Source organism: Ananas comosus, linkage group 7, assembly GCF_001540865.1.
Source record: "Ananas comosus cultivar F153 linkage group 7, ASM154086v1, whole genome shotgun sequence".
NCBI classification, from domain to species: domain Eukaryota; kingdom Viridiplantae; phylum Streptophyta; class Magnoliopsida; order Poales; family Bromeliaceae; genus Ananas; species Ananas comosus.
This window is the reverse complement of record NC_033627.1, coordinates 1,669,891-1,696,703: the sequence shown is the minus strand read 5'-3', so window position 1 is coordinate 1,696,703 and position 26,813 is coordinate 1,669,891. Positions and strand designations below refer to the sequence as shown.

The 26,813-nt window shown below is 36.0% G+C and overlaps 3 protein-coding genes across 3 annotated transcripts; 1 reads left to right on the top strand and 2 right to left on the bottom strand.

Annotated features, from left to right (window-relative positions):
• Window positions 3,968-7,113, bottom strand: LOC109713350 (reticulon-like protein B8). The gene is made up of 6 exons (XM_020237392.1): window positions 6,991-7,113; window positions 6,067-6,258; window positions 5,800-5,980; window positions 5,584-5,722; window positions 4,814-4,883; window positions 3,968-4,315 (listed from the first exon to the last, which is right to left on the bottom strand). Exons 2-6 carry the CDS (start codon window positions 6,248-6,250, stop codon window positions 4,146-4,148), a joined length of 744 nt encoding a protein of 247 aa, XP_020092981.1. The 5' UTR covers window positions 6,251-6,258; window positions 6,991-7,113; the 3' UTR covers window positions 3,968-4,145.
• LOC109712490 (F-box protein SKIP19-like) lies at window positions 15,114-16,279 on the top strand. The gene is made up of 2 exons (XM_020236076.1): window positions 15,114-15,621; window positions 15,772-16,279. Exons 1-2 carry the CDS (start codon window positions 15,275-15,277, stop codon window positions 16,247-16,249), a joined length of 825 nt encoding a protein of 274 aa, XP_020091665.1. The 5' UTR covers window positions 15,114-15,274; the 3' UTR covers window positions 16,250-16,279.
• Window positions 17,338-23,758, bottom strand: LOC109712357 (subtilisin-like protease SBT2.2). The gene is made up of 10 exons (XM_020235881.1): window positions 23,139-23,758; window positions 22,493-22,643; window positions 21,975-22,372; window positions 21,500-21,595; window positions 21,342-21,414; window positions 20,976-21,258; window positions 20,060-20,391; window positions 19,717-19,987; window positions 18,522-18,803; window positions 17,338-18,041 (listed from the first exon to the last, which is right to left on the bottom strand). Exons 1-10 carry the CDS (start codon window positions 23,345-23,347, stop codon window positions 17,620-17,622), a joined length of 2,517 nt encoding a protein of 838 aa, XP_020091470.1. The 5' UTR covers window positions 23,348-23,758; the 3' UTR covers window positions 17,338-17,619.

The following is a 26,813-nucleotide window of genomic DNA, read 5'->3' as shown; positions in this document are numbered from 1 at the left end:
AAAGAGCCCCATGCAAAGAAGGAGAAGAAGAAGAAGAGAGAAGGGCTTCTTCTCACTGCGAGCTACAACCATTATCTAATGCAGTATCCAACTAGAACAAACTGGAGATGCTTCGGAGCGAGCGAGAGAAGCTCTCTATTTATAGCTGAAAAAGGGCAGAAGCATATAAAAAATCTCTCCAGCTTAGGCTTGAAATTTGGTTATCGAGTTTGATTTTGTGTTTCTGATTCGCCAATAGCTCCGGATGCGACAAATTTTGAAAAATGTGATGGAGGAGGGCTCGGGCTGATAGGAAACTTCCTCTTTCTTTTTGCCCTAAAGACGATACAGCGTATTGTACTTCTATAATATTATACTTAATTTCTTTTTAGTATAGTAAACTTTTCTCCTCTTTCGCCCATAATTTTTTTTCCTACAAAGAATTTGTTCACGTAAATCTTTTTGTTCTATTTTTATTTTACTATTCTATGATTTATCTACTTTGTGATTGTCGGTTTTTCGTTTTTGTTTATGCATTCTTCATAACAATTTTCACCTGATACATGCTTGTCGGAGGCTTGTGCTTATTAGTTCGTACAAGTTGAAACATTATACATTGCATGGACCATGGTCTATACGTACACCATGCATGATCTTCAAGATTCAAATTTAGTGATATCTAAACATCCCCACGGAAACAGTTTTATGCGATTCAAATAGTTGAAATCAAGTTCTATATATATATATATAGCTAGCGACGATATCTAATATGTTAACTTCGACGATAGACACAAACTATGAACTTAAATTAATGGAAAAAAAAAACTTAGAAATCTGATGGGATTCAGCGAAGATTTTCTAGTATTTCAAAAAGTAGCATAGCCAACTAAAATAATAATAATAATAATAATAATAATAATAATTTGATTTCTTTTTATTTAATAGGATGTGAATTTTGGAGAGCTTAGGCTTAGGCGTATAGACCACGGTGCGCGCAATAATTTCTATTAGAGGTTTGAACGGTCAAAAGGGAAAGAGATGCCTCCTTAAACCGGAGAGTGAAAGGAGAGACCAGAGAGTGGTGGGTGGCTCCGCTTTGGTCTGTGCGTCCTACGTGGCACGTGGTAGCGTGGAGTCGCATGGAGGGGTGTTCGCGGTGCACGGGCACCACGTGGAGGGAGCGATCCATGCACGTTCCCCCCCCCGGGGCGCCACGTAGGACTGTAGAGGACCGGGTGGTCAAACTAGTCTCTGCCTACTTTGACTAGGTCCCTTGACAGGTCAACGGCTCCCTGAGTCCTATTTTGTCTATGTGTGTGGTGCGTGTGTTTTTTTTTATTTTTTATTTTTTATTTTTTTTATTTTAATGTGTTCTTTTGTCTTTTGGGCTTATATTGTTTTTGTTCTCGCTGGTTTTGCAAAGTGTGTGCATATTATAAAGGGGCAATTGTTTATGTACCCTGAAAAATTTTTGACTTTTTGATTTACCCTCTTAGAAGGTTATTATTGAAAATATCCTTTTGCGTTACAACCTATTTCTAATATACTCCTAGAGTTAAAATCTGTTAATTAATTCTGTTATTTCTATAAAATTACTTTTGCCCTTTCAAATATACCCTTTCACCATTACTGACTTTCTTATTTGCCCTTAAAGTCAGGAGCACAAAAAATATTTTGACTTTTAGTCTTTTCTAATATACCTCTCTACCGTCACCAACATTTCTTATTTGCTCTTAAGTTAAGGGCAAAATTGGTATTTTAATTTTTTCTAACTGTGGTAGATATTTAACTCACGTTTAACCCAAGTTAACTTAACAGAAGATAACTGGGGGGTATTTTGCAATAACGGTGAAACATATGAGGGGTATTTTAGAAAGAAAAAAAAAAAGTAGGGATAAATCGAATATTTTCAAAGGTACGAAGGGGTATATAGGCAATTATCCCTATTATAAACTACAAGTATCTGAAGGAGAAGTAATCGGAATAATATATAGAAAGGATTGAGACACAAAATATTTTTTATTTTTTCTGTCAGTTTAGATCCGTGGATCATTTTTTAAATCCACCCAACAATTCTTTTTACTGTTTTCCCCAAGTTAATCCCTGAATATGTATATATATATATATATAGAGAGAGAGAGAGAGAGAGAGAGAGAGAGAGGGGCTGGAATAATATTCATAGTACCGGAACTTTATTACTATAGTTATTGTTTTCGATCTGAGGGTGTTTAATTTAATAATCCATACCGTTAAAACTGATCTAAAATATTTAAAATTTTAAAAATAAAATTTTAGATTTTTTCGATGTAGTTTATTTTATAATTAAATTAATTGAAAATTGTCAATTTTCAATTGCTACTACAAGTTTATAGTTCAACAGTGTAGAAAATATTTTACACTATGTATATCAAAGTCAGCATCCTTCATCCTGAATTCAAAAGTTTTATGCTCAAATTTTAAAATTATTCAATTTTTACCGTTTATTTTTGCTATGATTTACTTATTAAGAAAACAATATCGAAAAAATTAAAATTTTATTTCTAAAAACTTCATATACACTAGATCATTTTTAACGGTGTGGATCGTTGATTTGAACACTCTAAAATAAAAAATGAGAATATAATGCTGAAGCTCCGGTAATTTAGATCGTATAATAGCCTGTGTTTCAAGTGCACTTTTGTCAAAACTATGTTGTTTTGTAATCAAACTCTATTCCTGAAGTGGCAGCAAGTTCTAGAAAAAGAGGAAATAATAACTTGAGGGATTTAAAGCTTGATTTCTGAAAATTTGAGGTTCAATTCATAGCAAATTCACATTGCAAGGATTAACAACTATGGATTTCCTCCAAATTAACATCCATTACATCATTCTCAAACATACTATATCTGTTTATTAACCACAGCAACAAAGATGACCCAAAACACCCTTAAACACCACTACAAACTTTAGCCAACACTAAATATAAGTAGTTAATCAGGCCTACTTCGCAAAGTTGGAACCAACTAGTGCTCAGTTATTCTCATCGGTGATGTGCGCGCGGAAAAATGACCCGATCGGCATTCTCGGCTGCGACGGGTTCGATATCTCGGCCCAGCCCCTCAGCTGCTGCAGTCCAGTGTAAGGAGACACAAAAGGAATCCCTGGGGGGATAACTGGGGTGCCTTGCATAGGGAATGGTGGAAAGAAAGGAATTGGCGGATTGCCCGGAACCGGAAAGAACGGAACCGGAATTGGTAGCCATTTTCCTGCACTGGTCATGTCGGGCTGCCATGAAGGTTCAGATGCCGGCGGTAAGGCATATGAGTCCAGTTCGGGTTCAGTCTCAGACTTGCGCTCGGGCTTATGATAGTGTGGTTCAGCATTGACCGTCGCAAATTCTGGCGAGAACGGGAAGATTGGTTGAATGTTCGGTGGATTGTCGGACTTGGCTGAGTTGAGAAGCGGTCGGCCACCATCACAAAAACTAATGCAGAGAATGAGGAGTTTGATGAACATGAGGAACTGGAGCTTAGGATCCATTGGTGGTGGTGGAATTGAGTTCTAATGATCTTTGATGAACATAATGAGTTGTATATAAAGTGGCAGTACAAGGAAACAGTTGAGAGTTAACCCTTTCTCAGGTGCAAAACCTAACAGCATGAATGTAGGATGAGTGTTTAGGTATGTCATGCACATGTGTGACTGTTTAGGTGTGTCATGCGCATTCATCTCTCTTGTCCTTTCATTTTACCTCATCTGCTCTGTTTCTAACCCAAGCAACTATCTGAATCAACTTAACAAGTTCATCTCAGAGAAACAGAAATCTTTGGCACTGAATTGTAGCCACTCTAATTACTGCAACATTTTTGGAAACATTTTGTAGACATTTTGCGGGGAGCCACAGATCTCGACCAGAGCAGATGAGGTAAAATGAAACATAAGCATGGTCAGAACTGTGCTCCCATGTTTAAACTTCCATTTCTCAGCAAAAGAAAAATGAAGAACAATATAAATAACAAGTGCAGCAATATAAATAGCTTCAATTGCCACAACAATATGCACAGGAAATATCTGCAGCAGTCATAGCGCAGAAAGTAAGGTTCAATTTTGTTTAGACATAGGAATAATAACATTTGGTCACACAAAAATAATCACCAAGCAAACAAGGAGAATAGCTTGCCAAATCTCTACTCATTCTTCTTCGACTTGAGATTTCCTTTTGGTATTTTGCTCAACACGCTCGTGTCCAGCTTGCGATATTGGCTCTGTAGTAGTCCAAGAAGGTTGTAGACGAAGTCATCGACTTGATCTTCATATTTCTCATAAAGCACTGGAAGAGTGTGAGCACTAATAAATCCTGCATCAAATATTTGATCTAAGATTTTCGTTTGTCTACCTCAGAGACAGGAAAAATAATGATACTATTAAGAGCAATCCACAAAATTCAACAGAACGAACTTTCCTCTATATAATTTCTATCTCTGAACTTGATTAAACATATTTTAGCATGTACTTTGCATGATCTTCAAGCTAACATAACGTTAAAATTACCATGTTGCATTACACTATCAGTTAATGCCTTCTATGGAAGAACTAACTATACGGAACATGTCATACATTACAAGGGTTAAAACAAATTACAGAAGCAAATAAATCGCTATAATATACTGTATCAATTCTACAGACTAACGAATCCAAAAAGATAGAAGCCAATTCTCATAAAGCTAGTTAAATGAGATGAAATCAATAAGAACTCCACCGGCATAATCCTGTTTTGTAGATGCATAATCTTCTGAAAGTCAATTTTTATTCTCACATGTAAATGAAATGCCTTAAGACGAGTTAGGTAATTTACCAATATAAAGAACAGTCAGAAAATTGCACCAGCTACCAATTATGGCAGCAGCCCACAAGCCTGCCACGGCCTGAAAGAAGAACAACAGCTTAAGCTTGCATGTCGAATTAAACATATCAAAGAAAATGGTGATGCAGCATCCTAGTTATTCACCAAGAATAAAACTAAGCAATATGAGTGGTAATACAGCCATTTTGAAAGAATATTGAAAGAAATATAAAAACATACACAAAGGAAGTATTGCTTCTATTTTTTTTTCCCATTTGAGAAGATTGAATATTGCACAACATGGAGGATTTCCATTATAAAGAATGGAGGATTTGCATCATAAAGAGCTTCTATATAGGCAATGTTCACATATAACCCAGATCAATGTGATAACCTGCAATGGTTGATGGCGACAACTCTTCAGCTTTTGTTGTTGAAGTCGCATGACATGGAAAAGACCTTATCTGAGATGAGCTGATAGCGGTTCATAGTAAAAATACTAATCCTAAATTCCAAATTGTTGGAATTATGGCTCGATTGTTAATGTGTGTTTTCACTACAGTCATAAAAAATAGCATTGATGTACCATATAAATGAAAAAAGATGCACTTGGATGTCATGACATCTATAGAAGACCAGTTCCACACTTCAAGAACACTGCAGCTTAGATACAGTTATATACAATCAATCAACCTGCGTCTAGTTCTTTGGAATTCCAAATTCATGCAGAGCACTTGAATGAAAAATACCACTTAAAAAAGAAAAAGAAGGATATCACGTACAATCAGAAACTGTTTCAAATTTCTTCCACATGCAACATCTTGAAGATATCCCAAAAGTTTATTGATTTGGGTACCAGCAAACACAGCAATGTTTACAAACAGTTCATTGGGCAATTGCACGCGAGGTACCTCAGAAGACCTGAAGGGAGAACAAGTCAGTATTTAACTATATCATCGTGTCAATAATTCAGTCGCGTACTTCAAAAGCTTTAAAACCTGTTTAACATGCCGGAAGCATTGGACCAAACAAACTGGATAAGCATTCCAACAACAAGCCCAAGGCAAACAAGAGTCAGAAAGTGATAATCGAGCCACTCAAAAAGGGTCCAGATAGCTGTTGCAGTAGTCAATACGCTCGATGAGATCTTCTTATTCCTCCATAATAACACATCGGCAGCTACGAGGGCAGACAAAAGAAAAGATATCATATTTGACCGACAAAATTATATGAAGGAAGAAAACAAGGAATAAGAAATGAGATACGTTTTCCGCCGCCCAAAATCTTATGGACAGACTTCTGGCGCCCGAAAAGCTTATTCATCTGAGCAGTGACCGTGTTTTCTTCCTCAGAAAATCTCACCGATTTCTGTCTGGGGATTTTATCGGCAATGGTTTCCATGATGTTGTTTATAATATTTTCAGCCGCATTTTCTGAATGCTCAGACATTTTTCTTCCTGGCTCGAGAAAAACATCCAGATCACATTAAACAATCTACACCATTAGTTATATTTAAGTAGTTGAAAGTCAATTAAGATAAAAAACATAAAAACTAGTGCACTCTACTCATACCAAGCAAAAGGAAAATAAAAGTAGTACTCCTCATAAATATTCGAGCGGCAAAAAAAAATGAGACCTTTTTCTCGTTTTCCCCTAAACCTTTCAACCAAATATATATGATTTCACAACAAAAGGAAAAAAACAGATGATAACAAAACCAAAAAAGAAAACTCCAAATTCCTATTTGCAGAGCGAAAAGGAAAGGGGGAAAAATAAAAAATAAAAAATTGCAGTTTTAAACTCTAAATATTTTCCAGGGACAGCGACCTTTGTAATAAGATGGTAAGAACAAAAAGTACCCAGCAAAGAGTTGCAAATAAATTTGCAAGCAAAACCAATACGCAGTGAATTTGAGTTTCAAATCAGTTGTTAGGTATCGAAGTGATTTCACCCTTTCGCATCAGGTTTCGACAACTTTAGAACCCAAAAATTACAAAAAAAGTTTTATCCAACTCTTTTGACTCGCGAAATTATAAATCATACACTATCATATCAACAAAAGCTACGACTTTTACAACAACCCAACCTTTTAACCTATAAAACGAAAGAACAGTATGACACTAAATCGCACAAGAAGACCCCTAACTCACAACGATCTCTCCCAAAACCCTCAAAAAAGGACCACTCACCAGATGAAACGAGAGGAGAGGAGATCGATATCAAAACGCGATCTTGGGAAGGGGGAAGGATCTAATTAGGGTTTTAATGGAGGAGGAGGAGGAGTTAAAAAAGAAACGAAAAAGGGAAAAGGGCACTTCAACGGTCATGTGGGAGGAGACGATGAAGCACGAGGGAGGCGTGCTTTAATTTGGCCGAATAATAATTTAAAATTAAAACTAAGTAATTACGATTACAACGGATATTGGTTGGTTGTTGGAGGAGGCATGTGACACTGACATGTGGGACCCAGCTCAGATATTCTTGCTAATATAATATAATATAAACAGGGTTGTTGGGTGATTAAATAGTTAATTAACGGTGGGTATTTAATTAATGCAGGATCTTTATTTAAAAAAGCAAATATACACGGGGGGGAATATTTTTTATTTATTTTATTCGAGATGCATTTCAAATAAGATAAAGATATACAGTTGGGAACATATTATGAGAGGTGGTTATGTGGACACGTGTAGCTACATTCATCACAAAATGATATAATCATAAAAAAAAAAAAACACTTTTAGTAGTGTTTCTAACTTTTTTATCCTGGAGTAGAATGGGTCCCACCTGGCTCAACCTTACTCTTAAATAATGTTTATCGAATCCAATGCAACAACTTTGAATTTTGAAACACTACTTTTTCATCCAGTTGATTATTATGTTATCAAAATTGTCTAAAAAAAAAATCGATATTTTGAATCTATTCTTGTCTATGAAAAATTTAAAATAAAATTTTATGATTTTTTTTTTGAATTATATGCTTTTTTAGAAAACCGAAGACCCATCTATCGATGCGTACTTTCTATTTCTCAAGATAAGAGAGACTATATCGAACCGATTGGTTGAATTTGAACCCACTCTCGAATTCAGTCGAACCCAATACTTTCGGAACTTATTTGAATCAAATGATTTACTAGTGAACCAACCAGTTCTAACTCCCAAGAGCCAAATACTTGCTCTTGAATATGATAATGAATAAGATTAAACTTATAAGAAAATAAGCTTTTCTATGGGAATTAGCATTGCCAAAGCTAGTTTCACTATTTTCAGAACCTATATATTGTATTCAGCAATGATTTATTATTATTTTTTTTACTATTAAAAATATCTTTGACAATATCAATTCCCTTTTATAGTTTTTCTGTTTCTATATACGATAAAGAGATTTTGGACCAAAGAAGGCCCAAAGTCCTCTGATTGTGGGCTTGATGGGCTTCAAATTTGGACTGTCTCAACCTTGTTCGAGGCGGGCTGGGCTCGAAGTTAAACAAATGTCCTGAGCCCAGATCAAGTCCAAACTAGTTTCAGCTTATGTAATTACCACCAATCCATTTTTGAATATTGGGCAATATGATTGGATACAAAATTGCTGTTTCTTTGAAATTTTATACTCTCAGAAACTTTCCGATTCGCACTCCAAATTATCGCACGCACAGAAACTCAAATTCCTGATCATAGAATAGGCTATCAAGAACCTTGGTACTTGACTATTAGTGGCTTGATTATGCTACATAACTAATGTTATATAAAAAATGCGACTATCCATTCATGTTTGGTGATACTATACAACTAATGTTATATAAAAATGTAACTATACATCCATTTTTCAGTAGCTTTTAACACCAATTAGTTGCCTCAGTAGTAACCTAAATTTGAATAGGGGAAGTAGTTCCACCATTTCGTATTAGTTCGCAATTTTCCTTAAGACACTGCACCAACACCCAATTTTTGTGCATTAGCTTCACCACTACCAACAGGAATTCAAAGTTAGGAACTTAGGATAGACCTAGCAAGTGAGGCATCACTGTAAAGGCTAGGAAAATATTCTTAAACTTCATAGTTTTGTTACTTGAAGGAAGAACAAATGACTAAGAAATGCAACAGATGTAACCTTTGTGAGTATAAGCTAATTGCCATAGGCAACAATAATATATAGGTACAATAGTTTTACTTGTGGTTTCTTAACACTAACATCACAACCACCTCAAATATCATGGTTTCTATATGAACATAAGCTCCTTTTTTTTTTTTTTTTTCGTAACACCCCTGCTTACATGCATGGTGAATATCAGATAAATCATGCTACGTGTATTTCGACAAAATAATCGACAGAAATATATGCAATAATATAGTGAATGTAGGAATTAAGTACGGGGAAAATTAATAGAAAATGACATAGAATTTGTCTTACTAATCGTGTTATGACAACTATACCCAAAACTTTGTTGATCTACCGCTACTTGACTTTGCACGTTCTGGATAGGCACGCATCCTCATAGAGCGAGGGGTACAAAAGATCAATGAAAAAAAGAAGAGCCAAGTGAGCGGGAGGAGCCTTTCTTGCTTATCAGCGAAGGCAGACTTGAACTCATTGAAGAAAGCACTTGATGTTTGGACCAATGAAACGCGGAAAAGATCTAATTCGCCGGATACGAAAATACTAAACAAGATCCAAAAAAGAGAGAAGGAAAATATAGCATACAATATTTACGTGGTTCGATCACCGGCCTACATCCACTGACGAAGACAAAGCGGAGATCTTTATTATAATCGAAGTGGTGTACAAATATGCCTCTCTCACAAAATCTTAATTTCAAAAATACACCCATACTCTCACACTGATCTGTGGCACCAAATCAATAGAATAAAAGGTATATTTATAATAATAGCTAAATCTTAATATAATTAAGAATACAAATTCACTAAAACTAGGAATACTTAATTAGATTAGATATAATCTAAATTTAATTTAATACGATAACCAAAATAGAATAGAGTTAGAAAACCTTGCGGTTCTAGAACTCGAGACATATCTAACAAATTGTAAGTTCCACCCCCTCTACTCTCAACCCACTATTCTTTAATCTCTATATATCTTATAATTTGTGTGCTTAATCCCAAACAACTAATAATGAAGAAGCCAAAAAGTAAGAAAGGCATTGTGTTTAACATGATTAATTTCTTATTCACATAATCCCCGCTTATACCTCAATTTATATCTATCCCTAGAATAACCACTTTTTGCTTATCCCCGAACCAAATAATACCTAAAGGGAAAATATGCACAACATATCATAAATTACATACAAAATTTTCTTTGTAGAAGTGAGTAAGCTAGATATTTTCACCTAACAACTTTAACTTTATTTCCAAGGGACTAAACAACTTAATTGACCAAGAAGATTTGGCCCAAAGAAGCTACATTTTCTCATGTTGAGACCATCCTGAGACCAACATTTATTGTCACAATTGCCTTTGATGTCCTTCTCCATTGACAACAACTTTTTAATGCCAAAGCATAGCCCTTCGACAAATTAATTATAAAAAGATTTACAAACTCTATCACAAGAAAGGATAGGCCACCACAAAATAACCATTCATGTGTAACCCATTATTTGACCATTAATTGAACTCGGGCCACGAATAAAAATAAAAACACCACCCCACAATTCACAAAAGTTTTATTTTGAAAGGAGGATTCAATAAAGTTGCTAGGTGTGCGCCTAATTTGGCTACATAGAAATAATAACATCGAATTAAACATTTTTAAGATTGATTAGATACGAATTCTATATGAATTACCTACCCCCAAGAAATACTAATCTCAGGAAAGGCAAAGCAATATTATTTAAACATATGCATCAATCACCTACTAGTCTTCATGGTGATTTCAAATATATGTATTGGATGGTTACTTGCACTAGGACCACAAAATAAAAGGAAAAAAATATTTTTTTTAAAAAGGAAACACCACCTACAAAGTCCCTTTATTTTGAAGAAGGGATTAACTCCACAAAGTTATGATTCATGACGTTCGGGCAGGGGAGTTGGGCGAAGACGTTCTCGACGTCTGGGAGAGGTGGAAGGGAAGGTATGATGGACACAGCATGAGAAACGGATTGACTGATTTGGCCGCATGTTGGTGGACCATCTGGAAGGCCAGGAATAATCTTATCTTTCGCGAAATACAGATAGATCCTGTTATAGTGGGGAGAAGGCTCAAGCAGCTGATTGATTCTTGGAAAAACATCCTTTGACTAAATCCTAAACACTAAACCCTTTTTTTTTTCTTTTTTTTCCTTTTTTTTTTTTTTGCGGACCCTTTTCACGAGGCCCTGGTTGCCTCACAGCTATAGCCTAATTCATATCTTCAGTGAATAAAGCTGTTCTCAAAAAAAAGTTATGATTCATGACTCATGAGGTATGCTCCTGTTTTGTCTTGTACCAACTGCCCCCATCTACCAAGTTTGAAAATGAGAAGACAAAAAGAGCTTGGCAATCAATGGTCAAGAATGCTGTGTCTTAAATAGCCTAATTAAGGAGAAGTGATTTATCTTTAAAGAGACCTTCCCCCCACTTCACTTTTTGTGTCTATAGGAGAAGAGGTTGTGATTCAGCTCATTGTTCGCGTGCCAGCTTGTGTTTGGCTCAAAATAAATTCGAGATCGAATCGCTCGTTTAATAAATAAGCCGAACACGAGTTGAATATTTCGGCTCCTTTAATAAACGAGTAGAATACAAGATGGAGTCAGCTCGCTCGTGTTCAGCTCGATAACAACTCGAATATATATATTTTATATTTATATAATTTATTTAGTTTATATTTTTATATATTTTTATATAATAAATAATTATATATAATATATATTTTATTATTTGTTTTTTTAACAAATATTAAACCGAGCTTAGTTATAAAAAAAAAACCTCATTTATATATAAAGTTTCAACCATTAGATCAAAGTCTAATGGATAACATTTTATAAATTTATTTTTTATATATCCACTCTAATCTATTTAACTTATTATTCGTTGTTCAGTTCGAAAGCCAATTCATGTTCGGCTCACTTATTAATGAGCCGAACACGAGCTAAATTTTTCAGCTCAATACTTTAACAAGCCTGTTTGTTCGGCTCATTAACACTCCTACTTGTAATCATGTCCCATGACCATCAATTTCACTTTGTCAAAAGATCGATTTGATAGAAAACGAGCCCAAAAATATATATTAATACTTTCACTCCGATAAATATAAAAAGCACACGAAATTAATAATTGATGAAGGATATGAGGATTTAATCCATTGTATTAAAACAACACAAACTCTAACAAAAAAAATTAGATAAGGACAAGTAGAAAAGAAAGATTGAAGGACAACGTCCACTTTCTCATTTAATGTATTGAATAGAAATAGATAGATGAATAATTATGTTCTTAGAAAGTTCAATCATAAATATAAAGTTACCTTGGTTTGATCCAATCAGCAAAAAAATGGACTAAATTTAGGTATTTATAGATCCTCGTATGTGTAGAAAAATTTATTAGTCTTTTTTGCAAGTAACACATATATCTTTTTCTCTTTTTTTTTTAAAGAGATAGCTAGCATGTTATCCGCTTCGTTTATTTTATTTAAAAATAAATTTAGCTAAAAATGTGAATCAACTAGGATTCGAATTTGGAATCTCGTGTATCAACCATCAAGTCTTTTGCCGCTTGCGCTAGGAACGGTTGGTAGTAGCACAGATATCGAAAGCGTATTTTTAATGGTGATTTTGATGTTTTGTTTAACCAGTTTGTACGGTACAACATGGGTACACTAGTATATATAATTTTGATGAATGTAATTTGTTTTGATAAGCTAATTACCACTATTCTATTAAACTAATTTCAAAAATATCTTTTGCAATAACTAGCTGATTATGGCTGATAAAATTATATAACCCGAACAAGACGTTAGTATATGTTACACGGGCCTAACATTGGTGACCAATTACGGCTAAACAAGTTAATAATCTCAATCTAATTTGCTCTTCATTACAATAATAAAAGTGGGGCAACCTCAAGTATCTTCATCTTAACAAGAAAACTACCTGAGCCACAGAATGAGGGGTCTCCAAAGGAGAAATGTGATTCTAGAAGCTTCATCGTACAAATCCAGGATTTGTTCTTCAATTGTTCGCTTAAAATATTTTCGCTAAATCGTGCACGCACGCATTATATCTCGCTAAATCGTGCACGCACGCATTATATCTCCTCTAGGAGTAAATGAAAGTGACCAACGTCAAAAATGCATGGTTACGTATTTTAGCAAGAAATTGAGAAAAAGAGTAAATCGCATGCGAGAAAGAAAGAGTAATCTTTGAAGATGCACGCGCGGTTAAAAGTCTTTAAACGATGTGGACTAATAATAATAACTAGTAAGTGAAAAAAATAAATCCTTCTAGAATATTTGTAACAATTAAGTAGTCTAAAGTGATTATTATTTAATTATAAATAATGACGCCATTGATTGGACCACTCTTTTTTCTTTTCTCTCTTTTCTATTTTGAAAATATGAATATGCATATTTAATTACCATATTAATTTGGGAGTGTAAATGAGATAGATATATGTACAATAATTGATTGATTAGTACAGTATAATCAGCGAATAAGCAATTAAAATTATCTGGATAATTAAGCATTAACCTAACAAAATCACCGAGACATGAAATGAAAACTTCTAGAATGTGTCCGTGGCATCCACACATTTTTCTCGCACGTTTCACGCCTCTCGTTGGCGTGACGCCGACACCTACCACTCCACCCTTCCTATTTACACGTATTTTATTTTGGGGCCACTCACGGGCTTTAAGATTCGCGCGCGGGCATTTCGTTTCGTTGGTCAATCCGACGCTATCGCGCTCTTTATTATTCGTGCCGTCTTGATCGGCGCGACTTTTACAGCCACTCCCCACTTGAGTGCCATAATCATTGCTTCGACCTGGTCAACGTAAGTGAAATCCGGCTATCCGTATTTTCCAGTAAGGGGGTTGTTTGGTGTGTTGTAAAAATAGATGGAAAATAAATTTTTGATGGAAAAATAGTTTACCACTTCGTTTGTTTTGTCGGAAAAAAAAAATTTCGGAAAAAATAATTTTACCTATTTGAGGTAAAATTTGCTTTTTTGTTTTCCGCGTGTGAATGGCGGAAAATGAAAATGCCTGAGAGCCGAGCCAAAATCGCGGCTCATAGGGCGGGGCTTTTTCACGGGCCGCATGAGAGACAGGTCCACGGTGGACATCTCTCTTTATATATATATATATATATATATATATAGAGTAGAGCTACTATACTCTTATAAGTATAGAGCCTTTCGTACTCATAAGTTGTTTTCAATGTTGGGATTTTTAAATCGACGATTCACACCGTTAAATATGATCTAGAGTATTTGAAACTTCTAGAAAATAAATTTTATAATTTTTCGAAATCATTATAAAGTCCATCAAGCGGGTATAAAATAAACGGTTAAAATCGAAAGACATCCTAAAAATGGATGATCGGATCTTTCAATTTAAGATCGGACTTATTGCTCTTTATTTAGATAGTGAATAGAATTTTCTATCAAAAATTGAACATATTTCGATTCTTTTTTACCGTTAAACTAGCAAATATCTCATACCGGCAGTTAAAATTTGTCAATTTTGTGAGCTTTTGATTGTAAGGTAAATGATATCGAAAAATTATAAAATTTGATTTCTAGAAGTTTTAAATTCTCTAGATAATGTTTAATGGTATGGATCGTCAATTCAGAAGCTCTATCATCGAAAACAACTTATGAGTACGAAAGCGATCGTACTCATAAGAGTATAGTAGCCGGACTATATATATATATATATATATATATATATATAAGTCGGCTACTATACTATCGATAGTACCAAGCATTTGATACTATCGAGTTTTCTGCCATTAGATCTACNACTATTTAATATATTTTGTATTATGTTTATTATAATTTTAAATATATTTAATCTATATATAGAAATTATAATAATAATATATATAGTATATTAATTATTATATATTATTAATTATTTATATAATAAAAATATATTAAATAGTTTTTTATTTAATCTTTTTTCCTTTCAACCAAATAATAGTTACGAAAAACTAATTTTCTTTTCCTACAAACCAAACACTAAACGACATAAAATTTTTTTTCCACAATTTTACGTGTAACTAAACGCACCCTAACGTAAATTGAGCTTAACAAACCGGTCCACCGTGGACGACGGTCCATGCAAAAATTTTCCCCCACTCCCCCACTCCCCGGGCCGAATTAACCTTCACAAATACACTCACCTGTTTGCATAAATGCCTCACACTCCCCTCTCCAAACTCCCTTAAAATTAGTAACATAAATGCATATGTAGACCCACACATTCGACATACAACAAAGAGATACAACAAAGAGAGAATAAGAGAATAGAGATCGATGGAATCAGAAGGTCGGCGGTGGTCGGAGATGGCGGCCGATTGCCTATCTCTCATTTTCCGGCGGCTCAGCCTCGAGGACTTGGCGGTCGGCGTGCCCTTCGTGTGCAAGTCGTGGCACCGAGCATCCCTCGACCCCCTCTGCTGGACCCTGCTCGACTTCCACGACATCGACTTCATGCCGTGGAGCCGCTTCTCCCGCGAATTCTCCGACCGCTACGCCGTCCCGCGCTTCTCCTTCTCCGGATTCCTCAGGCTCTGCGTCGCCCGCAGCCGCGGCTCCGCCGTCGAGCTCGCCTTCCCTCTCCTCTTCGGTGCGTCCTTACGCGACCTGCACGTCGCGAAAGAGTACGCACCGCTCATACACGTGACTATTTCTGAACCGTTTTCTATCGTATCTATCTATATATATGTATACGTATACTCAATTGCATATCCACCATGCACGTGAACAGAAGTGTTAAGAGTAATTAAAATCGTAAATTGAATTTCATGCAGGTGCACGAAACTTAGGAAAGTGATCCTACCAAACCTGGCGTCGGAAGACGAGCCGCACCTCCCGGAGATCGTCGCGAAATGGGGAGAGCTCGAATGGCTCGAAATGGAATCCAAACCCTCGTCTTTCTTAGAAACCGCCGCCCAGATCGGCCGCAGTTCCAACTCCGTCGTCGGGCTCAAAATGCACGGCGCGATCAAGAAAGAGGACGCCGCCGCGATCGTCGACCGCCTCCCCGACCTCAAATTCTTGTGCCTCAGCAGATCATACTTGCCCAGGGAAGAGCTCTCGGCGATAGTGCACGGGTGCAAGAACCTGGAGAGGTTGTGTGCGAGGGATTGCGTGGGGTTTGAGGCCGATGAGGAGGTGGTGAAGTGGTGTTCGGGGATAAAGAGTTTTGAGCACGAGGGGTCCAAGGTGTTTGATGAGTTTGGGTATGACACGGATGAGTGTGATCCTTTGTATGTACATGTTATTTGATCATTGTAGTGTGTTTCTTTATTTGTTTAATTGTTTCTCTTCTGGCGATTGTGAAGTAACACAGGATTGTGTGATTGGAAAAAAAAAAAAAAAAAAAACAAAGAAAAAGGGGAAAAGAAGAAGATAAAAAGATTAAAAAGTATAATTAAGTTGGTTTTGACAACTCTACAAAGAATCCTAATCAGTAGCGCTACTCGTCTGATTCATCTACCCTATTACAACCGCAACTCGCCAACCCATTTAATGAGAGCTCCAAAAATAAAATAATAATAACTAAAAAAGAAAAGCCAAAAAAAAAAATAAAATAAATAGTACTGGTGATGGAATGCAAAGAGTTTGAGTTATGATGAATCAGGTTGTTCTCCATCGTACCAATTCTATAGATAAGATGGTATCAGAACAATCTTTTTAATGAGTTCGAGTTTTCGCATTCATCTCTTAGCTTGTCCATGAAATTCCCCAAAATTCTGGCAAATATTTTACATCAACATGTTTGATCCTGAATTAGTGCGATTTGAGTGAAAAATTTATTCCAAAAGCTAAGCCCACAAGGAACTCCTTTCCTTTATTTTAATAAACTTTGTGCTGTTGCTGAAAATAACTTCTGAATGTGGAACATTCAGAAGCAATGTGTTCACCAGCAATTTCGGTTCCTCCATCAAGTGGAAATATTAATAATAATAATGATTGCTTCTATTTAAGTAGGTGAAAATATTTCCGCAAACTTTGGCCCTTGCTTTATTCTTCCTTATTTTGTGCATGGATTAACCAAAATTATGCAAAAGTAATAATATTAACAAAACTGTTTTTCCTATTCATTAATCAAACTTGTTAGTAATAATAATCAGTTTCAATACATCAGTATCAATAGTAACTTTGATCTCCATTCTCTCTCAGCTTCACTCTTATAATCTATTATTACAGAATCCCACAAACAGTATTGTGATAAAATCAACAATCCATCATTCTCAATTTCTAACCCAGAATAGTATAATATATATAGTAGATAAAGATTGATACTAAACTTATATACCCCAAAAGATCTCTTTTTGTCCCTCAAGCTAGAGCTTATGCTAAGATAACTCACCTTTCTAAAAATGCAAGTAACTCAATTCATGTTTGAGCCAAAAAGCAAATCCACAACAAATTGTTCAACAACAACATTTCGGCGACACCGCTGGCCCCCGGGCTACTGAAAACTTAAGCCATCTGTACAAATTAGTGGCAATGGTCAAAGATTACACTCACATTCTTCAAAATGTACACCAAAATCAATAAACACAAAAAAAATGGGTCAAACTTGAAAGGAAAAGGAAAAGCAAAAGCAACAGAGGTCCGCATACAAGTCAGCTTACTGTATGGTTATATAGTCAGCTTACTGTATGGTTATATGTTATCTTCGAGACGACGGACAACGGAATAGTCGACTTGTGGCCTTGGCTACCATAGAACCCAACTCTTCCAAAGCTTGCGGAGGAGCTATTCATTGCAGCATTAAAAGCAAAGGTCAAGTTCTGTTTTTGGCCGCTGGCGATAAAAAACTGTGGGGGTTGGACCGAGACGGAGACGCCATAAGGCGCGCTCCAACTGAGTGTGTAAGTTTCATTATTAGCTATGTTGGTGACTGTTCTTATTATAGTTCTTGATTGGTTGAGCAGTGCTATTGTGATAGAGGGGAGATTTAAATCGGCCCCAGTCGTTGTTGAAATCCCACAGGTATTTCCTGTGTAGTTCAGAACTACTGGCGCAGATCCATTGATGCCGCAAAGAAAGGAAAGGTAGTCGTCATAACCTGCACATGTATCAAAAGCAGTAATTAAAAAGTAAGGGAAGCTATAATCGCCTAACCCCGCAAATTTTTTTAAAGCAGTATAATGAAGGAAAAGAAAAGTAAAAAAACAAAAAAGAAGAGAAGTGCATTTTCACTCTTGTGAGTACGAGGATATATGCATAGGAAATTACCGTTTTGAAAGGGTAAAATGAAAATCACATGTTGCAATATAAAGTTTTTCAAGGCCTAGTTATTTTTCGTACACATAGTATAAAGAGAAAACATCTGGGGGCACTCAAAAATAAAAAATTTTAAGGAGAAATTGATAGAAAGGCAAAATAAAAAAATAACAGTGCAGTTAGAAGCTTTCATTGTTCAATTTTGCAAACCAACTTTCTCCTCATGATTATTTTTTTCTTTTTTTTTTCCAAAATGAAGTTGGAAATTTATACTACAGCTAGTATTTGAGTCACAATACAGAAATTTTAGTTTAGAACATACCACAATCAAAAATGAGTCCGGGGTCTAAAGCAGCAGTAGCATTAACAAAACCGCTGCCCATGTCGAAGGGTGTAGCAGGCGACTGAGTCGAATCTGGGTTGCTATAAGACCGTTGAGCCATGACCGGACCGCCTTGCCTGTCATATAATGTAGCAGTTGTGGAGAGTGCAGAAGCTATGGCCGACGGACTGAAACTGGGAAACTTCTGCTTGATTAAAGCAGCCAGCCCAGCAATGTGGGGAGCAGACATACTTGTGCCAGAGATCATTGCAAAGTTCTCACCTAAGAAATACCACGAAAAACCTCGATTGTAAGTAAAATCATAGGAATATAGAGGGTTAGGGGGAAATCACAAGTTAATATATTGTATTTCCTGGTAATGAAAATTTTGATGGTTGGTACCCAAGACCCAACTTCGAATACTAGTTGATTCACATTTCCAGCTAAGTTTATTTCTAAATGAAATAAACGAAGCAGGTAGCGTGCTACCTATCTCTCAAAAAAAATTTTAAAAAAAAAAAGAAAATTTTGATGCCCTGCTGAGAGGAGTTTGACATTAGCATCACCCACAAGCTCAAAACGAGCAAGTTTGGTTTCTTCTTGCCAAGCAGACCTTTTTACAATTGTTTATCGAAGTTATGTTGAAAATGAAGAACAAGTGACCACTAATTTGTTAATGGAATGATAAATCCCTAACCTTAGTATGTAGACAAATTTTAGTAGAAAACATAAATGTACACATATTATGTCTGCATACATGGCGTTTTCTGTATTTTACAGACCAGCATATAGATGTGCACAGTGGGTAAACCAATGAAAAGGGAGAAAATGATCGTAAACAACACCATTCGCTACACAATGTAGCAAAAGAAGTACACCATATATTGAAACACTTAAGTCATATAGATAGAATATCAAAGGAAAACATTTGCTGAATTACTGAAAATCATACAACCGGCTTTGTTAAGTAGAGCTACAGAATGCTAATATGTATATAAACCCCTGGATTCGGATTGTCAGATACTTCATTCATCACCCTCAACAATGTTGGTATAATTTGGACGTCTAATTATGAACTTTATAAGCTGGACAACCTAGTGATACCCTGGGAACATGCTAGTGAGTCTAGTTTTTTCCCCCAAGGATAAAGGGAGAAGGCAATGACGTACAAGAGGTTGAATTTGTAGAAATTTACCTTCAAATTCAGCAGAGTCCGTGCCCAATGAACTCCACGCACCCCATATTAAATTACCAGGGGCTATTAGATTGGGTTTCATGATATCAGCATCAGAAAGAGAAGCGTCCTCAGGATCCGGTCCCCTAGCTGAATAATACATTACTTTTGGCGCAGGTTTGCTGTAATTGGCCTCTAGGCCTCCTAATATTTTCGCAACCCCACCAAACCTAGCAATTCTTCCAGAGGTTTGATTTCCCACCAACGAGTTATTGTAATACTCCAGAAAAATCTACATGGATGTTACAGAGCATTCGATCAGTATCAAATGAAATAATGGTGTATCACAAGGTGATTGCCATACCTTAGAATCATCAGAAGATGGTATTATCAGGCCAGGCATATCCATAGGAGTCGGATTGAGCTGGAACCCGATAACAAATGGATCCAGGTAGAATATAACTCCAACTGCGCAAACATTTTTTGCCGTGTTTAAAGCTTGTTTGATTGAGGACAGGCCAAGCACAAATCGAATGGAATAACTACAGATCAACAGATTTCCTTTGATTACATCTTGATTTAGATGAGTTGGGTCTTGGCATTCTCCCACATACATGTCAGTAGATATAGTCGTATCATTTTTTAATGCATGAGTTACAGCGACGAGAGTGTACATCGAGTCGCCATCTGTCCCAGCTGCATGTATGATCAAGTTAAGCAGAACATTTAGTAACACAAGCTTCAATCTCTTTGTAATTAAAAATTTTAGAAGAATCAGAGGATTATTAAAATCATTAACACGCCATAGTTCACCGAAATTATCATGAAATTAAAATAAGGTGACAAAACTTCACTTTGTTACAGTTGACATGCAGAACTTCAGTTTCTATTTCAACCAGGTCACTCTATGAAACTCCACTTACATGTAGTCTCCGAGAGATTTGCTGGTGATGATAAGGCAGCACATTAAGTTACCATGTCATCTCAATACCATTATGATTCAGTTGTCACGCCATTCCTCCATTTTGAAAAATCAAACGGAGTTTGACGAAATGACCAAATTGGTTATAAAAATTGAAGTATTTTGGTGTCTTGCTTTGTGGTTATGTGACATAAGTGAAACTCCACAAAGTAAGTTTAGTGCTTAGTGGTGTAATCAACTTCAAAACAGTGATGAGAGGTACATTTATAGAGATTAGCAAGAAGAAATTCAGACTCAGAACAAAAGCAATAAAACCGCACATATAATAATAGCAGCAAGCATGAATTGGAAAACTTACGAGCGAGACCAACTCCCGAAATGGTTAAGTTGTTGCCAAGAACCAGATAATTATTATAGATCCTATCATGAGCAGAAGCACCTACAGTAAATATCCACGGGCTAAAGGAAGACATGCTTTTGGGAGAAGGCCCAGTATTTCCTGCCGCTTGCACCACAAAGATTCCAGCTTTTGTCGCAGAAAGCAACGCCATGTCGATAGGATTAAAGAATGTTGCTATTCCGGGAGGGCGTCTGTTAGGGGTGATGGATAAACTTATAATGTCAACACCATCTTGAGCTGCCTGTGAAGTCACTTTATGAAAAAAAAAATTCTATGTACAAACACTTCCAGAAAGAGCGAAATTCATGTGCGGGCGTCATTTACCTGGTCAATAGCAGCAACTACATCAGCAGCAAAGCCTCCGAAGCTTTTGTAAAGAGCTTTATAAACAGCAATGCTGTAAAGTGAAAGACAGGTCGCAACAGTATGAGTACAACACAATAACTGATTTACAAAGGACAAAAGTAGAATTCGACATTTACTGTGCATGAGGCGCCATGCCACTTGCATTCCCAAAGTTGTGCCCAGCCACAATAACAGGAATTCCATGATTACCAGTTGCAATCGAAGCTGTGTGCCTGTATGAAGTTCGCAATGCATAAGCAACCATAGAGCAATCTAGCCAGTACTGATTGAACCACAAGTTAAAAACTCAACAAAAGAATCAATATACAAAGTTCTAATTTTTCACACATATGGATTGGAATGAATAATTTTACTCTGACAGCTTGCCAGAGCCAAAAGACGAAAAAGGGATATTTATAAACCCTGGTAAAAGTATGAACTCATCTATAATTAAAGCCAATCGATGTTATGCACGCATGCATGCGTGCACGTTATATATGCTTCTGTGCATGCATGTATAGCAAGAAAGTAGAGAAGCTGGGGAAGAGATTTTACAATTCTAATAGTACATAGAACAGTACACAGATTACAAAATTTAAGTAGAGAACTTACGTGCCATGGCCATCACCATCAAATGGCGAAGCATAATCCTTCGAAGAATTGAAGATTCCCCTAGTTATAGCAGAAGCAGCAAAATGGCGAGCACCGACAAGCTTTCTATTACAGGACCCAGAAGGGAAATCCCTTGTTACTTCACAAACACCAGAAAAATGGGCAGGAACGGGGTAGCCATTCGTAGAAAGATCGTCGGCAAAGCTGGGATGAGTCGGATCAATGCCCGTGTCGATAAAACCAATGACTATTCCTTCGCCAGCAACATCGGGCCCACCTTCCTGAACCCATGCGCCTTGCGGCAAACCTAGGAATTCAGGTGTATGTGTAGTGGCAGTCCTTACTGAGAAGTCCAAAGCTACATTTGCTACTTCTCTCCTTCTAGAGAGCTTTTCTGCCTTTAAAATGGATCAAAAAAAAAAAAAAAAGATCAGATACTATAACATGACTGTGACAAGATACCACGGGAGCAAGTCAAGGCTACGAAAGAACGGCTCAAAGAGGACGCAAAAATTTACCTGTTGAGGAGTGATAAGGACAGCAAACCCATTAATCAAATAATGATAGCTATATAGCTTTAGATAGAGCTCCCCTTTTAATGCCTTCTTCAATAGCGAATTTTGAAGACGGACCAAATATGAGCTGTAATCTGAATACGCTGTCGAATTCCTGCATTTGCATTTACACAGAGTCATACACCTGGGACAGAAATATTTAAAGCGTATGGACCACAAATATAGGCATGAAACTCAATAAACCAAGTAAAAGTCATAGGAACAAAAATCACAGTAGATAAGCAGGATGCAGATTAAGCCCAGAATCATTCTTTAGATTAGGGAGAGGAATAGAACAAGAATGCAGTCAAAATACCTACCTCTACTTGATTATAGTACAATTACGAACACGACTTCGATGGCGTAATTAAGCCATAGAACTCCCCCTAAGGATATAATTAGTAGCAAATTCCAATTACCTAACACTATTATTATATTTCCCTGATTACAGTACTTGTCAGTTGAACACCACCTTGAAGATTTTTACAGCAGTAAAACCCATTATTCTTACTGAGACAAACAAATTTAACCAACTTGAGAAAAATTGCAATGTTCATAAGAACAAAAAAGAATGCAAGTGGAGGGGGGGGGAGCAAAAAAAAAAAAGCACCTTGGCTTGTTGAGGATATTCGTTGTCCCAGAGACTCCTCCTTTAGTTGAGCTACTACTCCCAAACCTCTTCAAGTCACTGTTGTAATGAACTGCAGGGGCCTGCTTCATTGTCACAATATACACAGCTCCATCCTCTTGGGAGAGGCCTCCCAAACAGAGAAGTGAAAAGGAAAGGACCAACAAATTGATCCAAAAAATGAGCTCCATTTAATGGAACTGCAACCCTGGCACCACAAGAGACATCCAGATCCTACAACACCTTCAATCCCCCCACACAAACCCAGCTGAGAAAACCAAAGAAGGACACAAACCCACCAAGCAAAATCCCATCTTTCACCCTTCTTTCCACTCCCCAGCAGAAACAAAAGCAAACCCAGTTGAGATAGCCCCCAGAGGAGCCAAGCCCAGCTCACAAAACTCCTCTTTTAGGCCTCCTCACCACACTACATCACCAAAAAGAGGAAGTAAAAACCCCACAAATAGAGAAGGGTTTAACTCCTCCATTCTCCCACTGTGATGGGGCTCAAGTAATTAATGCAATGCATTGGGGCTTCTAAAAGAAGCCATGGGTGAAAACAAAAGAGAGAGAGGAAAGAGAGAGAGAGCATCTTATTAGAGCCTTTATTTGTAGTCCGTTTTAGGTGTGGCCCGTGTGGGGGTATATATGAAGTTTTTATATTTTATTTTATTTTATAAACCTCCTTTGCAGAGATAAATTGTTGCCTACACTGTGTGTATACATACACTTTGTACACTACACCTTATATTATATTATATTATATTATTATTATTATTATTATTATTATCATCTATGGCGAAATCTAATCCATGTATAATATTCAAAGAGCCTATGTTTAATTATCATATCATTAACAACAGTGTATTTATTTTTAGGAAAAACTTCAAAAACCCCCCATGTGGTTTCATAGTTTCTCACTTTGCCCCCCTGTGGTTTAAAATGTATCAATTTGTCCTTCTGTGGTTTCTTTTTTCTCTTTTTCTTATCAATTTCATTATTTTTTTTTCTTAAATCGGTGATAAAGTTAAAATTAAAGAATACTAAAGTGAATATTTGATAAATCTAGATAGGTATCTGAAGTTTTTTTGTATATAATTTAATAAATAAAGGGAAAACTTCAAAAACCCTCCTTGTGGTTTCAATTTTTTTCACTTTAATACCCTGTGGTTTAAAATGTATCAAGTTAGTACCCTATGGTTTCTCACTTTATCACTTTAGTACCCTGTGGTTTAAAGTGTATCAAGTTAGTACCATGTGGTTTTGCATTTTATCACTTTAGTACCTTGTGGTTTTAATTTTGTATCACGTTAGTACCCTGTGGTTTTTTAAATCACAGGATACTAAAGTGATAAAGTGTGAAACCACAGGGTACTAAAGTGATAAAGTGCAAAACCACCGGGTACTAATTTGATACATTTTAAACTACAGGGTACTAAAGTGATAAAGAAACCACAGGGTACTAACTTGATACACTTTAAACCACAGGGTACTAAAATGAAAAAGTGTGAAACCACAAGGGGAGTTTTTGAAGTTTTTCCTTTAATAAAATATTAACAAAAAAGCTACCGAAAAGATAAAAACGAAACCACAGAGGGGCAAATTGATACACTTTAAATCACAGGGTACTAAAGTAAGAAACAATGAAACCACAGGGGGGTTTTGAAGTTTCCCTTTTATTTATGCCCAAATCTAATGAGTTAGATATAGTGTATACACCCGGTGCACGAAATAATTTCTCTCTGCACCAGCCCGAGAGTGGAAACCCCAACACCTCAGCATTTACCCAAAAAAAGGCTCAAGTGCAATAAAGGAGAAACTACGCGTGGACGCGGTTCATCCGTACGTATCGTGAACCGTATCCAGTGAATAATAATAAATATAATTTAACATTCAAATTTGCAAATTTCATGCTTTAAATTTAAAACAATACACACCTAAAAATAGGTGAATTTAATATTCATAATTTTGAACAGACCATTTCACAACCATACAATGAGGTTCACAAAGCGTTGGGATATATCAGGTGCAGGGAATAAGTTCTCCTAATACAGATAAACGAAAAGGGCGAGGAGAATAATGGTTAGGGCTCGGTTCACCACCTCGGGAACTGTGCATTGATTCTCTCTCCAACGTTCTAATTTATTTTTTATTTTAATATACGGTAGTGGACGCGGTGTGAGTCCAAAAAAATAACGCTGTAGTTTACTTTGTGAGCCCACCGTTGGATCACTGTACCAGTAACCAGAGAGCTACACTAGCCGTTTGATCAGTGTGTTCTTAGTTTTTTTTTTTTAAAAAAAACTTTATTTGGATGGAATATACCAAAATGGGTCCACTCTCAACAAATGGTGCACAAAAGTGTTTCCTCTGCAATGAATGATGCACCCCACAAATTAATGGATTTTTTTTTATATATATATTATCATTAGCTTTTGCTTGAATATAGCTATTAAAAACAAAAATTACGAGAGTGATATAAAAGAAATTTCTACTACTAGCCAATAAGGATCTGCGAGTTTTTGGACTATTAAACCTGTATAGTATTAAATACTAAAAATACTTTTAATTTTTGGTCAATATTAAAATGTGCTTCCATTGATAATATTATCCATATTATGTATAGAAATTTTAGCTTTCATTCGCAATATTGTAATAGAAACAAATATACTGAAACCATAATACTACTTTGAATAAAATACTAGGCACGCTTCTGAGAACTAGATAAAAGTAGAATATAAGTAAACTAATTGGTTCTTTTAGACATGATATACAGTAAGTCAAAGACCAACATTTCATGATTTGTAAAAATATTTTCATAAAATAGTTTTTATTTTTCAGATTCTACTCCTCTCTATCTCAAAATGTGAATAGCATTATTATCAGTATGATTTTGTGCAATTTAATGATTTGAAAAAGGTGGAGTTGGATCCATGCTCATTCAATGCTCTCGTAGCTCATCATCACCACCCTATTTATTACATATTTACATTTCTTAGTGGTCTCCTTATTAGAAATTTGACCACCTTTTTTCCACAGAGCGAATTACAGTACCTGCGAGGGTCATGCACATTTAATAACCCTGTAGTGTCGAGAGCACTTACTCTTAATTTAGTAAATGTATGCAAGTCCAAGTGCGCATGTGAAGTTAGAGAAAAAAAAACTGTACATTTATTTCTCTATTAAATATTATCTTTTTAAGATGTGTTTTAACTCCTATATATATACTTCCTCTTTTTAGTTTGAAAAGTTACTATATAAAATCTTTGTGAAAGGGATCAAAGTTTTGAGTTTAGCCGTACTAAGTAATTAATGAAATCACTCGATTAGGATTACTAATTATAAATCATTTTAAAAATAATTTGAGCAATGCTTGTACAAAATAAGCATTGTGTCTTGCAATGATTATTTTCTAGTTTATGGTGTCATAATTAAAGCAAACTCTGTGAGCCATGAAATGCATGAAAGATTCAAAGAAGAGAGCCATTATCTTGTTTCCTCCTTTTCCTTTTATTCATTTGCTCCCTCCTTTTCCTTTTTCCATCTCTTTTTTTTTGGTATCTCCTCTTTTAGATGAGATCAACTTTTACTGTCCAGTAACAAATAATTTCTATGTTTACTCAGACGTACATTTTCTCTCCTTTAAATATTTTGAAA